Genomic DNA, 16,414 nt, shown 5'->3' on the forward strand with positions numbered 1-16,414 from the left:
TGCATCTTATTCCCTCCATTTTCATACTGGAGAAGATGGTAATAGCTGGAGAAAGCACACGTATACAAAATTTATCAGACGTGACTAACAGTCATTAATAGATCATTTATTAGTTCTGTTACCAGCCATCAAGATTGCCCTTAAATATTGGTAAATCATTGCTGATGTTACTCCTCTGTGCTGAATAGCTGTCATTTCCCTGCTGGCAGAGAGCACACTGCTTCTGAAGGGATTGAGAGGAGCTCTTTAAATTGACTGTGAATAAAGTCAGTTTTGACAGAATACTGCATTTAAATCCCTCTGCTTCCAGAGCACTGCACACCTCTGGCCATGAACATATCAAACTTTCACCTCTCCTGCATGCACACAGTTCATTTTGTGCTTCCGTTATAACACTGTTTCTCAACTTAGTCCTCAGACAACACCTGTCCTGGACATTTTTGCTCCAGGTCTACTCTTGCACAGTGGATGCAATAAAGGACTCGTGACCTGGAACAAAATGTGAACTGGAACCAATCCAGTCTGAGAAAAGCTCCTCTATCTGAGAACACCTGTTCAGTTCTTGATTTTACTTTAAATGAAGGTGCATGTGCCAAGGTTGAGTGTCACTACTAGCAGAAACAGATAAGAGGCAGTAATCCCTCAGTTTGTCAGTCGTCAAATACAGTAAATGTGTCTAGTTACATTAAGGCAGTACTAACTAATTTAAATTAGTTATTTACTGAAGGTCAAAGACTTAGTGATCAAACAGATCTGAACCATCTAGAAGTCTTTCAAAACCTTTTGGAATTTATACTCCTGAATTACACTCTTGATACTGGAGCATATCCAATGACATCACACAATGATATAGGCAAAACAGTTGTTTCATTATAGTTTGGGCTAACACTGGAGTAAAAATAAAGTTCTATTTACCTTCTTCTGTTTGATAGCAGTAACATAATGCCTCTTTTTGGCCTCCACACATCCTTCTGGACATCAACCCACGTATCAAACAAATTAGCAATCACTCACTGAATCTGTGTTCGCAGTTTAATCTTTAGTTACAGTGATAACGTGTATTTATCAGAGGACATAGCCTTAGCTGCACATTGTTAGCTTCATCTGTAGATTCATCAGGCTCATCTGTGCTTTTGGCCTGATGGTAATGTCATTGTGCTGCTGTTAGAATCACAGTAATCTAAATATGGTAGTGTTAATATTTCTTGTACATATTGTAATAAAGTACATATGTATTTAGTTCATACATTATATTTATATTGCAGGCGAATAGAATACAACTAAAGAACTATTCAGAGCAGTTATGGTACTTGCACTTCCAGAACTTCAGCTTACTTCCCAAATGAGGATTTTAGTTTAAAAAAAAACATATATTTATGGAAATAAATTTGATGATTTGTGACAGATTGAACTGCAATAGCATATAAGCAACTGAATGCTGAATGCTCTTTTTGTTTGCATCCTGGGCACGCTGCAAGTTCACCCTCAAGATAAAAGTGTATTCAGACCACAGAGGGTGCTGTGGATCTGCTGCGATCTATCAAGCTAAAGTCATGGTGCACTGGTCTGTCATGTAAGTGAATGGACCGACCAAATATGGACCCAGCAGCCACAGACTCGGGTCCGAAATACATGACTTTATTTCAGTATTTTGCCAGTCAGGCCCACCGGAACTCACCCGTTCCCGTTGAACCCAGGACAGGGTTTGAGGAAACCCGCCCGGCCTTCTGGGACCCCCCCAGGAGGAGGCGACGCCGGGGTCACCGGTCCTCCTGTCCTGCTACGCCCCTGGTCTCTGGTTTTGTAGCAGTCAGCCACCACGACAGAGCCTACAACCCCGTCAGTCACCACGACAGACTCTCTACCCTCACAGCTGCCACAGACTCTCTGGCCACTACTGGCTCTCTCGCCCCCACAGCTCCGACAAGAGATCCAGATGCCATTCGGGCCAGGGAGTTGGTCCGCTGGATCCCACAGGGCGGCCTACTTGGCGGTAGCACCGCCCCTCCTTTTTCTGTCGCCGGACGGGTCGCCGATGTCGGGCCACTATCTTCCGGTCGGATCGACGACGCTGTCCCTCTGGTTCATGTCACCGGACGGATCTCCGACGCCGGACCACCAGTTTCCGGCTGGGTCGAGAACACCGTCCCTCCAGTTCCTGTCTCCGAACGGGTCGTCAGGCTACTAACTTCCGGCCGGATCAACGTCACCGTCCCCCCCGTTCCTGTCTGTAAACGGGTCGTCAGGCCACTAACTTCCGGCCGGATTGACAACACCGTTCCTCCAGTTCCTGTCTCAGAATGGGTTGTTGGGCCACTAACTTCTGGCCGGATCGACGACGACGACGGTCCTCCAGGTCCTGTCTCCGGACGGGTCGCCGACGTCGGGCCACTATCTTCTGGCCGGATCGACGACACCATTCCCCCCGTTCCTGTCTCTGAACGGGTCGTCGGGCCACTAACTTCTGGCCGGATCGATGACACCATTCCTCCGTTTCCTGTCGCTGGACGGGTCGCCGACGCCCCGGCTCCAGCTCCTGCCTCCGGCTGGGTTGACACCATGCCTCCAGCTCGGGGTCTGGAGGGATTTCGCCGCCGCCACCGCCGCCAGTCTCCGGCTATGTGGAGGGACAGGTCCCTCAAGTCTGTCCTGCCCTGTGGCCATCCTCCGGAGCAGTCAACCCAGTCTGTCCTGCCCCATGCCTGTCCTCCATCTACCTAGGTTTCCCTACTCGTGTCTTGTGTTGTTGTGGTCCTCCGTCTCTCCTCCGGTCCCCCTCCTCCCACCCGGTCCGGTCCAGTCTGGTCGCCGAGAGGCTCCCTTTGAGGGGGGGGTACTGTCAGGATTCCTGTCTGCTCCGACTGTTTGCTCCTCTGTTTTGTCCCCAATCACCTCTCCTCATGTTTTCTGTCTTTCCCCTGTCTGTTTGTTATTGTGTCCTCATGTGTTCTGTGTCCTCCTCTCCCCGCCTCCTGTCACCTCCCATGGCCACACCCCTCACCGGTCTCAGCAGCTGTCACCACTCTCCCTAATCACCACCTGCAGGTGACTGATTCCACTGATCACCTCACCAGACTATATCTGCCCTGCCCCTGCAGTCATCGGGTGTCGGTCCATACTGCGAGTTACTGTCAGATTCTGTCAAGTTTCAACCAGATGCTGCCTGTTACTACCAGTCTCCCACCATCTGTCGCCAGTGAGTCTGACCATCCATCCCCGGTCCTGTTCCAGTTCCTGCTCCTGCTCCTGCTCCAGCTCCAGTGCCGGTACCTGTTCAGTGCTACCAGTCAGCGCTCAGTGCTAACAGTCAGCGCTACCAGCCAGCGCTGCAGGCCAGCGCTACCGGACAACGCTCCAGCCAGCTGTCCCACCAGCTGTCCCACATAACACTTTTGCACTTAAACATAAAATACGTTTCGGTCTAAAATGTAGCAAAAGTTAAATCTCCCTTCTGATATTCAGTTATGGAGCAGGTGCAATTCACAAAGTCATCGGTTTTTGGTGCATATTACTGAAATAATACATTGGATTCAGTTAATAAACAATGCCAGTGTCAGCACATATTTATTCGACCAAATGATGACACAGCACTGTGATAACCACATTTCTGAACAGTGCTAAATTTCCACATTAGTGAGTCATTGTGGTTTAGCGCATTTTTTAACGTACTGCAAGTTATCTTTAAGCCTTAACCCGGAACACTCACACCATGTGTTAAATATGAGTTAAGCTGGCACAGTTCATTATTAAAAAGTCATAACAAAATGTTTAAGGACAGAGCACTTTCCCTCATCTGCCTACATAGAGACACATTAGAGACAAACAGTTCAGTTTCACTTAAATAGAAACTGCCAATGTCAATTTATTTATATAGCAAATTTATGCAGAACTTGAGTTGACCAAAATGCTTCACAAGCCACAGACAATTGAAAACTTATAAGCCAAACAACAACAACAACAAACAAAGTTAAAAGACAATATTAAGCCAAAATAACATGAGGATATTCATGAAAAGAAATTAATAAAAATACAAAATAATACAAAAAATTACATGAAAAGTTTCAGTTTTTTATACATTTGGTTTACTTTCAGCTCTGTAGTTCTAGTAACTGGTCAGTCAGCAATACACTACCTGTTTTAAATGGCACTTGGTAAGGAAGATAAATTTGCAGATAAGAGACAGGGACAGAATGTACTGCATACTTTAAATCACCAGAGGAACTGACTGTGTGTGTTTGGGTTACAGACTTGATACAGACTTTAACAGAGACACTTCAATGTCTTCAGATATTCACCTTAAAAAAATGACAACCTGTTTGCTGATATTTCTCTCATTTCTAAAACAATCATTTCGCTCCACCTAAAGCATAAACATGTTTTTTTTCTGTCATATTTGAACTAAAAACATATTCTTGTTTTAATTGGTTTGTAATATTCATAATAAGTACATTATGTATATTCTCCCAAACTTTTCTTTGTCTCAAATTGCGTCTCCTGGCTGGTGTGTGAGGTGTCATTTGGGTGGTCTTGTAAAAGACTGAAAACCCTGTCTGTGAGGGGAGGGTGAGACCTGAAATGACTATTTTGGAGTTCTCCATTTTCTCCCCGGTCTCTTTGTCAGTGATTCATCATACGAGTCCACAGAAGCAGAAGACATAATTATGCAATGTTTTTACAAACATTAAAATTGTATATTGCTTTAAATTCAGGGGAGTTTAAATTTACCTGAATTTAAAGCAAACATATCTTCTAACTAAAACTTACAATGAGAAGCTCTGCTGTAAAACTTTGAATATTTGTATAAGTGGAAAGTTTACCTTTGAATACTCTATTTCAAAACCCAGTTGCCTTACTCACAGAAGTCCAAAGACCAGAAAGTGTTGCACAGGGAGGTTGTGGGTGGGAGAGGGGCCAGAGGAGACAGAGAGTTGGCGGAGGAGGAGGGAGGGTGAGGGGGCAGAGCAAAGGATGTGAGAGACCAGTCTTTTGGATTTCTCATTAATTCAGTGTGGCCCTCTCTTTCAGTTTTTTTTTAAAGCCCGCCCACTGACCATTATCAGGCCTTATATACGCAGCCTGTTGCTGTTGTTTGTGAGTGCACACACATTACAGAGGAGCAGCTCAAACCCACAGCCACACAGCAGCCACCATGAGAGAGTTCAAGAGCAAAGAATTCTGGAGGGCCGTTCTGGCCGAACTGGTGGGTATGACCCTCTTCATTTTTCTCAGCATCTCCACGGCCATCGGGCACCAGAACAACACACAACCAGACCAGGAGGTGAAGGTGTCGTTGGCCTTTGGACTGGCGATCGCCACACTGGCCCAAAGTTTAGGCCACATCAGTGGAGCCCATCTGAATCCTGCAGTTACCCTCGGGATGCTCGCCAGCTGCCAGATCAGTGTGCTGAAGGCGGTCATGTACATTGTGGCCCAGATGCTGGGTTCAGCTCTGGCCAGTGGCATTGTGTATGGAACACGTCCAGCTGCTACTAACACACTGGGGCTCAACTCTGTAAGTAAAACTTTTCATATCACTGTTGTTGACAGAACATGTGATCACTTATTTAACATTAATAACAAGTTTGATGCATTGCAATATGATGCAAAAGCACTTAAGGTGCCTTCACAGTAAAAACTGGAACTTTTATGAGGGTGTAAGCACTGACTTGGCACTGTTTATGTTGTTCTTTGGACATTCTGTCATTGCTTATTATTGAATAGTGATGACACATGATTAAAGCACACCACTCTGCAACAGCTGAGAGAATCTGCAAATAAAAATATGCAACATCAACCCTGTTGACAGCTATTTTGGTAGATTGAGGTTTTGCAAATGATTAAGTGGCACACTTTCCTTTAACCTGTCTGTAAGGAGTAACATCAGCTATCTTCTAGAGACTGGCGAGACCTGATAACCTCCCTCTGCTGAGAAGAAGCACAGCTAGATTGTACTAAATAACAATGATCACGTTTTCTAGAAATTAAAAGTGAACAAGCGGTGTGGCACTTTTGCTACTCTGCCAAATTGCTTTCGGGGCACTGGCAGCGGTGGCGAAATGGGAAGTGGTCGTGATGGGGAAACTATCCATCTTATTGACATGGACTGACAAACTGTTGTTGTTTTGGATTCCTCCCTGACTCTTGCAGCTCTCTGGTGTCACTCCCAGCCAAGGCGTGGGCATAGAGCTCTTGGCAACTTTCCAGCTAGTGCTGTGTGTCATTGCAGTTACTGATAAGAGGCGGCGTGATGTCACCGGCTCAGCACCCTTGGCTATTGGCCTCTCAGTCTGCCTGGGACACTTGGCAGCTGTAAGTTGTACTTTACAATCACCCCTCTAATGCAGTGTAATGTTTATCTAGGTGCAACACATTTTAAGAAACACCAACTGAGCTCTTAGAGTGAACCAATTTCATGCATTTGTATTGTTTTAGTTAGTTTAGTTTAGTTTAGTTTAGTTTAGTTTAGTTTAGTTTAGTTTAGTTTAGTTTAGTTTAGTTTAGTTTAGTTTAGTTTAGTTTAGTTTAGTTTTAGACTATCATACCACCAGACCATGTAGCTGAAGATATAACTTTATGTATGCTGTCTCATTGTTGTTGATTACAGATCAGCTATACAGGCTGTGGCATCAATCCTGCTCGCTCCTTTGGTCCAGCTTTGATCATGAACAATTTTACAGACCACTGGGTAAGTCAGAAGGGAAAGCGCATCAGCACTTTACGCATACCTCACATTTTCTGCATGCATATTATATGTCAAGCTCAAATAATTCAATAACTCCATGACAGATAGATGACTCATGATTCCTCCTGCATAGGCTAATCCATTACAGTTTTCCCATTGTTTTAGAACTAGTTGAGATATCGTTCATAAGTAAACCTTTTGAAATTGTCTGGAATATTTGCGTTGTTCCTGTTAGTTCTTTGTGTAATGTTAACGACTGCCGAGCCAGATATTGATCTGAGTAATCCATTGCAGGTGTACTGGGTGGGTCCAATGTGCGGCGGTGTTGCGGCGGCTCTCACGTACGATTTCCTGCTCTCGCCTAAATTCGATGACTTCCCCGAGCGTATGAAGGTCCTGGTAAGCGGACCGGTGGGCGACTATGATGTCAACGGAGGCAACGATGCTACAACTGTGGAGATGACATCAAAGTGAACAATCACAAACACCTAATGTCATTGTATATGTTTATACTCCTGTAAAAAAGAAAAGCTCCTGGATTCAGTGTAGGATGTTTAGTTTTTATGTGCTGTTTTGAAGAACAAATGAGGATTGAGGTCGACGGGTCGGTTAGGGTCTCTTTGTAGTTCATTCCTTTTCTTTGACCCAGCACAAACCTTTGCTCAAGAAGGCAAGCTGAGGTTGAAAGTCTTGACAGAGAAGTGTGTTGAATTTGTTTTTCCAATATCAGTATTCTACATTGAGCCATTTTTTTGTATACATATACTTGTATCACCTCTTGTTTCTGATGGATAATGTATTGTTTGTGCACTCGTGAACCCTTTTTTTATGTAAAATAAAACACATGATGTTAACAGCTGTTCCTCTTTATTCTTTATTGCTATGTACAGCATTTTGTTTGTATAAAAACAGAATAGGAGTTGTCTTGTTGACTCGTTGCACAGGGAACAACAGACTTGAAAATGTTATATTATTATATATTTGAGTTTTCCTTCAGTATGAAATCCCCAGAAACCTATCATGCTACTAGCAAACTACAAACTACAAAAATGTATCAACACTTACTTATCCATACAAAAAACTCATGGATTTTCTGCAATGTTTTATTAATGTGCAACGTCCCTGTAGAATAAACAAACCAAAAAATAAACAAAAGAAAATATTGTATTACACTCTAAAATTTGTTTTGGCAAATCTGAATACACCCCCTCTCTCACTCACACTGTAAACATACTCCAGGTTCACTGTGTGCGATTTCATTAAATCCAGTTTTTTTGTTACGTTTTTTTATTTGTGAAAATGCACGATGTAAGCATGTAAATGAGAAAAACTAAGGTATTAAAACTAGATTTACTTCACAGAATAATGCAGGACCCACATTAGTTGATATTGTTGTTAAGTGGTGCAAATTCCCTCATAAATTTGCAGGGAATCGACCTAGTAAGTACTTTGTCTGCTAGCCTACTTGGTCTTCTTATAGATTCTGTGTTACTGACCTCTGTGTTTGCCCTGTGTAGTTTTTATTATCTTTATATTATTTAATATCCTTTTTATATTGTTATTTCTTGTTTTTGACTTTCTTAGCACCTTGTAACTCTGGTTTTGAAAGGCGCTTTACAAGCAAAGTTTACTTACTTTGGTTGGAGTTGGCTGAGCTTGGGCCAGTTGGCGATCCATTCCTGGATTTATCGAATAACAAATAAGAGTGTGGAGTTCTGCATTCTATAATATATGACTCAAATTCAGACAAAAAGGTCACACTGTTTAAACAAAAGAACGCAAACATTGGAAACCTGATATCACACCCAAAGTCATGACAAATCTTTAAGTATGCATGCAAAGATAAGCGCTACATCGCAGTTATTAATGATATCTGACATTGGTGAAGGTTGATTAAATCAGTGTGTGCAAACACAATGGTGCAGCCCTGTCGCATGAGGTCAACTCTTAAAACACAGGTGATGAAGTCAATATACACCTAATGTATATGTCAGGATCCCTGTCTGACCCTGGTGTGTCTCCTTTTGTTTTGTCCCCAGTCGCTTCTCCTCGTGTGTTCTGTCATTCCCCTGACTAGGTATCACCCCTGTGTTCAATAAAGACCGTGTTTTGAACTTATACCCGAGTTTGTGTGCCTGCATTTGGGTTCTGTTACACCTCACCACATAACAGAATGGACCGACCAAATAAGGACCCAGTGGCCACAGACTTGGGTCTGAAATACATGACTTTATTTCAGTATTTTGCCAGTCAGGCTCACCGGAACTCACCCGTTCCCGTTGAACCCAGAACAGGGTTTGAGGAAACCCGCCTGACCTTCTGGGACCCCCCCAGGAGGAGGCGACGCCGGGGTCACCGGTCCTCCTGTCCTGCTACGCCCCTGGTCTCTGGTTTTGTAGCAGTCAGCCACCACGAGCGAGCCTACAACCCCGTCAGTCACCACGACAGACTCTCTACCCCCACAGCTACCACAGACTCTCTGGCCACTACTGGCTCTCTCGCCCCCACAGTTCCGGCAAGAGATCCAGACGCCATTCAGGCCAGGGAGTTGGCCCGCTGGATCCTACAGGGCGGCCTACTTGGCGGTAGCACCGCCCCTCCGTTTCCTGTCGCCGGACGGGTCACCGATGTCGGGCCACTATCTTCCAGCCGGATCGACGCCCCGCCTCCAGATCCTGCCTCCGGCTGGGTCGACACCCCCGCCTCCAGCTTTGGCCTTCGGCTGGGTTGACACCATGCCTCCAGCTTGGGGTCTGGAGGGATTTCGCCGCCGCCAGTCTCCGGCTATGTGGAGAGACAGGTCCCTCAAGTCTGTCCTGCCCTGTGGCTGTCCTCCGGAGCAGTCAACCCAGTCTGTCCTGCCCCAGGCCTGTCCTCCGTCCACCTAGGTTTCCCTACTCGTGTCTTGTGTTGTTGTGGTCCTCCGTCCCTCCTCCGGCCCCCCTCCTCCCACCCGGTCCGGTCCAGTCTGGTCGCCGAGAGGCTCCCTTTGAGGGGGGAGTACTGTCAGGATTCCTGTCTGCTCCTACTGTTTGCGCCTCTGTTTTGTCCCCAATCACCTCTCCTCATGTTTTCTGTCTTTCCCCTGTCTGTTTGTTATTGTGTCCCCATGTGTTCTGTCACCTCCCATGGCCACACCCCTCACCGGTCTCAGCAGCTGTCACCACTCTCCCCAATCACCACCTGCAGGTGACTGATTCCACTGATCACCTCACCAGACTATATCTGCCCTGCCCCTGCAGTCATCGAGTGTCGGTCCATACTGCGAGTTACTGTCAGATTCTGTCTAGTTTCGACTAGACTATACTGTGAAATATGTGATGAGGAGATAATATGGGATTCATAGCCTTATTTAAAGAAAGCCATCGGGACTCAGTAGTCTTCCCTCCTGTAATCTCTGGATTCAGCTCAGGGTCGGTGGGCTCAAATTAACCCGCTGAAGATGAATTCACTGCAGAACAAGAACGTATTTATTACCATTCAGTCTGTATTTTTTTTAAATGTCATTTTACATTGCTTCCTGTGGCTGCCCTTGCTGTTTATTTTCACATATTAGCGGGAAAGTCATGGATGAGTGGAGGGCACTCACGGGATGAGGCGCTCCCACTGACACAGGATCAAAGTATGTTTTGGCAGGCTCTAAAACCCTTCTTAACCAGAGACAACGCTGGTCAGTGGGAGGCCATCCTCCTCTCTGACCAATCAATCCAGTCTATCTATCTATCTATCTATTTATCTATCTATCTATCTATCTATCTATCTATCTATCTATCTATCTATCTATCTATCGATCTACACTTTTCCATCATATTTCATTTATTACATCTCTTCAACCATCCTCAGATGACATAGTACATGCTATCCTTCCACTTATGCTACCATCTCTCTCCAGGCTTTAATACTACATTATTGAAACATGTATGAAGTTTGATTTTAAACGTTTGAAAACTATCGTTAACTAATTTCTGAAGGATGTTGGGACAACTATTTAGTTTGTCAACAGATAGAAATTATAATTAAAACTGCAAGCAGTGATGTATGGGCCCTCGCACTCCCGCGCGCCGCCTCCCCGAAGCTGCCTCCCCGACGTGCAGCTGCAAGGGGCCGGTATCCCCACTTAAAGGTGCTATTTTTGTCTCGTTTCCTGTCTCCAGCAGGGGGCGCCAGCTCGCAAAACACATCAGATGTATTGTCTCACCAAGCCTGATGTATGTGATGCGTTTCGTGAGGTTTCAAGCATCCGTTGACCTTAAACATCAACTTCCTGTGTCACGGCAAGACATCCAACTTTGCCGCATCGTCACGGCGATGCCCATTGACAAAGTCGAACGAATGTCTCAATATATCATCAACTACATGTTTAGGTTATTGTGACCCGACTTTACGTTCATGTGATCAACCAGCTCGAGGTAGAATGTGAAAGTATGAAAAGTGTCATTTCCAGTGGCCAACAGCGGGCGCTATGACTATGAGCGAACATTACCACACAGGGGTCGTCAGGGCGTGGCTGTTATAAAGTAACGCAAAGTAACGAGTAATGCAAAGTAATGAAAAGTAACGAGTAACGAAAAGTAACGAAACGAATGACTTTTTCTTCATATTTTAGACGACATACTGAAGTCTTAAGTATTTAAAAAATATTTGGCCAAAAAAAACGTCATACTATAGTATGACTTTTTTATGATGTTTTTGGACGAATACATACATTGCTTCCAGTTGCATTGCTTCCACTGTGCCTGTTTTAGTATACAATAGTTTTTTTTTTGTTTTATTTGACGATATGCCTTAGCATAACTTCACATTTTTGGGATGAAAAAAAAGTCATACTATAGTATGACGTTGTGGACAAAACACTACGCCTTGACTTTTTCTTCATATTTTAGACAACATACTAAAGTATTAAGTATTTTAAATTTTTTGGGCCGAAAAGAATCATCATATGGCGTCATATATCGTATGACTATTTGGTGATTTTTGGGGTCGATGAAAAAGTCATACTGTAGTATGACGGTTTGGACGACATACTATGGTATGACTTATTCTTCATATTTTATACGACATACTAAAGTCTTACGTATTTAAAAAAAAAATTGGCCGACTTTACGTTCATGTGATCAACCAGCTCAACATAGAATGTGAAAGTATGAAAAGTGTCATTTCCACCGGCCAACAGGGGGCGCTATGACTATGAGCGAATATTACCACACAAGGGTGTTCAGGGCGGGGCTGTTATCATACCTGTGATGTTAGGAGAAGGTCAGTCCATGTACATAAGATTTAAAGCAACTCGTAGTTTCATGCCTCTCACGGGCACACGCATCGACGAAAACAAATTATTTTAAGAAGATTTAACCCCAAACATGTTTTCTATCCATAGAACCTAAATTCAAGTCGGTCCGACAAAATCCCTCGGAGGAGTTCGACAAAGTACAACGTGTCAGAATCGCCCAAAATGGCGACTAAATTCAAAATGGTGGACTTCCTGTCGAGTTGACTAATGGTGCAATGTAACTTTTTTGTGGGTCTAGGTGTAATACACGTGTCCACCGGATTTCGTGAATTTAGGTAAATGTGGCCGCCGGGGCATCTCTTTAGGGGGCGCTCTTGAGCCATTTGGCCACGCCCATTCGCGACTCCACTAGAATACGAAATTTTTCGCCGGGAGACATATGTGTATCCGCCTTCATGAGTTTTTGAATATGATAAAGCTTCCAAAAAGGCAAATCACTCTACGTAAGGATAAGAACGACTAACAACCAAGAAGAAGAACAAAAAGAAGAATCACATCTTTACGAAAAACAATAGGGCTTTCGTTGTTTTGAAACATTTCTCATTCTTCCCTCTAAAAAGAAGACAAGAGGCAGCTTGACCTTTGGACCTGACGCAGTCAGAACGGGGGGCTCGTTTCCTCATCATGAATTCAAAAGGTCCCATTTCCTTCACAGCGGGAAGTGACTGATTTTAACTTCAGAGCAGCCGATCCTACATGACACTTGCTCAGAATAGAATGAGTAGACGGAGAGATAGGAAAACCATTCAACATGACTGTATCATAAAGGGTGTCCTTCACATGTCAGATGGACGTCTTACACACATTTAATGTTTTGTGCTGTCCATATATTTCAGATGTATTACTTTCTTTTATATCCCTTAATCATCAATGAAATACTGTGTTACAGCAATAATAAAAATGCAAATGTACTATTTCCTCAAGCGTGGATTAAATTATGATTGCAAGCTGTTGCTGGTCTTTTTCTTTGATTCCAAAAGACACTAAAATGATTTTACGTATCATTTCTTCAAACACTTTTTAAACATTTCTTTCCAATCCATTCTGGTCACACCTGATCTGACAAAGTAACAGTTACATGTGCTTTTAAATGGGCCGTGAATAACAGAGAAAGCAGCACTGTTTTAAAGTAAACAGAGCAGGAGACTTGGAGGTCATTCTCATTAGTTAAAATACCAGTTAGATAACACCACACCATAATATAGCACACCATATCACACCATATCACACCATAATATATCACACCATACCATACCACACCATAATATATCACACCATACCATACCATACCACACCATAATATACCACACCACACCACACCATAATATACCACACCACACCATAATATACCACACCACACCATACCATACCACACCATAATATATCACACCATACCATACCATACCACACCATAATATACCACACCACACCACACCATAATATACCACACCACACCATAATATACCACACCACACCATACCATACCACACCATAATATATCACACCACACCATACCATACCACACCATAATATATCACACCATACCATACCACACCATAATATATCACACCATACCATACCATACCACACCATAATATACCACACCACACCACACCATAATATACCACACCACACCATAATATACCACACCACACCATACCATACCACACCATAATATACCACACCACACCATACCATACCACACCATAATATATCACACCATACCATACCACACCATAATATACCACACCACACCACACAAGAGACTGCACATAAAAATAGACAATACATTCCAACAGTATATTGCACAAATGAGACTACATTTCATACCTCTGATGAAATATCTCTCAGCTGTTTCTTATCAGGCCAAAACATTTTTAAAGCCACACACATGTTGGATGCTGGTGAACATCACTCATTATGTCCTCTGTTGGGCCGCTGGTGGAACCAAACTTCTGCCACAGTCTGTCAGTGTGATTTATTCAAATGCCTAAAATCCTTTTTTTTTTTTGCGTGAAGCTGACATTATCTGAGCAACCATGTCAGAAAGTAAAACGTGGCCATTCTGGAGGACAGTCCTGGCCGAGTGTCTGGGAATGATCATCTTTATCTTCGTTGGCCTCTCTGCTGCGACAGGGTACCAGAATAATTTTTACCCAGACCAGGAGATAAAAGTGGCATTCGCCTTTGGCTTGGCTGTCGCCACGTTATCCCAGTGTATAGGTCACATCAGCAGTGCTAACCTGAATCCTGCCATCACCCTGGGTCTTCTTACCAGTTGCCAGACGAGTGTTCTCCGAGCCTTTTTTACACGATCGCTCAGATGTTGTGGGCACTGGCTGGCAGGGCCATTGTGTAACATATCAGGCCAGAAAGCACAGATTTACTTGGTGTTAACAAGGTGAGGTGGAATCCATGTGTTTCCAATTTTCTTGAATACTGCTCCCCTTGATAAATGACGTTTAGTGCTCAGTCTGAGTGGCATTTGCAGAATTGTCTTCAGCCTAATCTAGTTTTCTGTTACAGATGAGTGTTTGTATCTCCAAGATATCCATATTTGCTAACTGCTGGTGATTAGTTGTTGAATTTAAATGCCAAGTTTGAATTCTTACTTATGGTTTGCAGCTGTCATGCAGCATCAGCAGTAAAGCTTGTGTTGACCTCTGGATTAATACGACGTTAAAAGCTTTATTACCGCTGTGGGCTGTCAGCATTTAATATGCTTTTTCTTCTGCAGAAGTTGCAGAAGTTCAGGACATAAGAATCTCCTAATCATAATTACCTGAAATAAAAGTGTTTTCTCCTTTGTCATAGCTGAAAGGAATCAGCCCACATCAAGGTTTTGACATCGAGTTCTTGCACACTCCAGCGAGTTCTGTGTGTGCTGGCAGTCACAGACAAAAGATGTGACGTTGGTGGATTTGCGCCTGTCTGCAGGGCTGGGACACCTTGCTGGGGGGAGTCCATCAAAACACTTGGTTTATTTCCCCCGGCATTAATTTGGCAGATGGTTCCTCCATCTTGCTGTGGCTTGATACAATAGATTGGCATATGATGAACTGGCTCTAATTCAGCCTTGCGTGTAATCTTGCCAGAGAGGCAAGTGGTGTTTTCCTCTGATATGGTTTACAGATCAGCTACACAGAATGCGGCATCAACCCAGCGTGATCCTTTGGGCCTGCAGTCATACAGGAGCCTTTTGATGATCATTGGTTTTGTATTGTCAAGCTGAAAATTAGATATTTTACAAGTATTGACTTGTGAGTCACTCCTATTGAGACAGTGTCTATTTTTTGTTTGATTTTTGGGAGGGGGGTTCAGGTTTACTGGGCTGGACAGATTAGTGCCGGTGTGGCAGCAGCGCTCCTGAACAAAATGATCTACTGGCTCCCAGAGATGAGCTCCTCAGTGATAAAATAAGAGTCTTGTTGTGGGTCAGCACAGGAAAAAAAAAAAAAAAAAAAGATCCCTTTCTGGAGGAAATTAAAGATGTAAAATTATCAAAGGAGCCTGTCTGAGAGGAAACTACTATTGTGTACCAAAGTACCAAATATAATAATTTTTCAACATGAGTTTCATCTTCTCTTTGATGCTCAAATGTGTGACCTCAAATTTTGTTCGGCACATTTTCTTCCTGTTTCATCTCCTTTTCTCCTCAGCAACATCTTCACTATAAATAGTGAAGCACCTTCATATCTGGCACTTGATGTAAAGAAGACAGAAATGGAACGCTGAGTCTTTTTTGTAGGACTGTGGCTGCAGAATTTGTTGAGATGCCACAGGAGCTGAAGGGCTCTCTGGCTTTTGCAGTGGCCGTTGCCACTCTGGCTCAGCGTTTGTGGGCACACACCTGAACCCTGCGGTCACTTTCGGCCTCCTGGTCAGCTGCCAGTTCAGTGCACTCAGATGTGCATGCTTCATCCTGACTCAGGTGCTTGGGGCAGTCGCAGCTTTTCTATTGTGAATAGATCTAACTCAGAGAAACTCCTGGTTCCAACTAGGTAAGGTGTCGTCTGTTTTCTGACTTCCATTTGAGGGGGGCAGACATTCTGCTCTCAAGACAACTTTTCAAGTAATATACACCTCATTATAAAGTCTAACTTTTTGCATTAAGTTGTTGATGTTTGTCTTTTGCAGCTAAAGGTTAATGTAGGATCAGGTCTTGTCAACGTGTTCATTGCCACCCTGCAGCTGGTTCTGTGCTATCAGAGACTAATAAGTGATGAAGTGCGCTGCTGACCACTACTAATTTATTTATCTATGTTTTTATTTGCTTATTATAAGAATATTTAATATATATACATTCACTTTAGCTATTATCCACATGCCCATTTATGTGTTGTGATATTTATTTCTTTGTTTGTTTATGTATGTATTTGTTTGTTTGTTTACTTACTCCTCTAAACTCCCCCCCCCCCCCCCAAAAGCTCCTCTACACTGGT

At 43.6% G+C, this 16,414-nt stretch overlaps 1 protein-coding gene and 1 pseudogene across 1 annotated transcript; both read left to right on the top strand.

Moving 5' to 3' along the window:
- The first annotated feature begins 5,089 nt into the window (after positions 1 to 5,089).
- On the top strand, positions 5,090 to 7,536 carry LOC138203063 (aquaporin-1-like). The gene is made up of 4 exons (XM_069157616.1): positions 5,090 to 5,512; positions 6,148 to 6,309; positions 6,605 to 6,685; positions 6,977 to 7,536. The coding sequence occupies exons 1-4, from the start codon at positions 5,150 to 5,152 to the stop codon at positions 7,154 to 7,156; spliced, it is 786 nt and encodes a 261-aa protein (XP_069013717.1). The 5' UTR covers positions 5,090 to 5,149; the 3' UTR covers positions 7,157 to 7,536.
- A 6,475-nt stretch (positions 7,537 to 14,011) lies between these two features.
- On the top strand, positions 14,012 to 16,211 carry LOC138203244 (aquaporin-1-like; annotated as a pseudogene).
- Positions 16,212 to 16,414: the final 203 nt, after the last annotated feature.

This window comes from Embiotoca jacksoni, unplaced genomic scaffold (assembly GCF_022577435.1).
Source record: "Embiotoca jacksoni isolate LCO1_2020_lvr unplaced genomic scaffold, fEmbJac1.0.p SCAF_22, whole genome shotgun sequence".
NCBI classification, from domain to species: Eukaryota; Metazoa; Chordata; class Actinopteri; family Embiotocidae; genus Embiotoca; species Embiotoca jacksoni.

Excerpts from the sequence above, each read along its gene's own strand:
- LOC138203063 (XM_069157616.1), top strand. The coding sequence starts at position 5,150 with ATGAGAGAGTTCAAGAGCAAAGAATTCTGGAGGGCCGTTCTGGCCGAA. Across the intron at positions 5,513-6,147 it reads ACACACTGGGGCTCAACTCT|CTCTCTGGTGTCACTCCCAG; the intron begins GTAAGTAAAACT and ends TGACTCTTGCAG. Across the intron at positions 6,686-6,976 it reads ACAATTTTACAGACCACTGG|GTGTACTGGGTGGGTCCAAT; the intron begins GTAAGTCAGAAG and ends AATCCATTGCAG.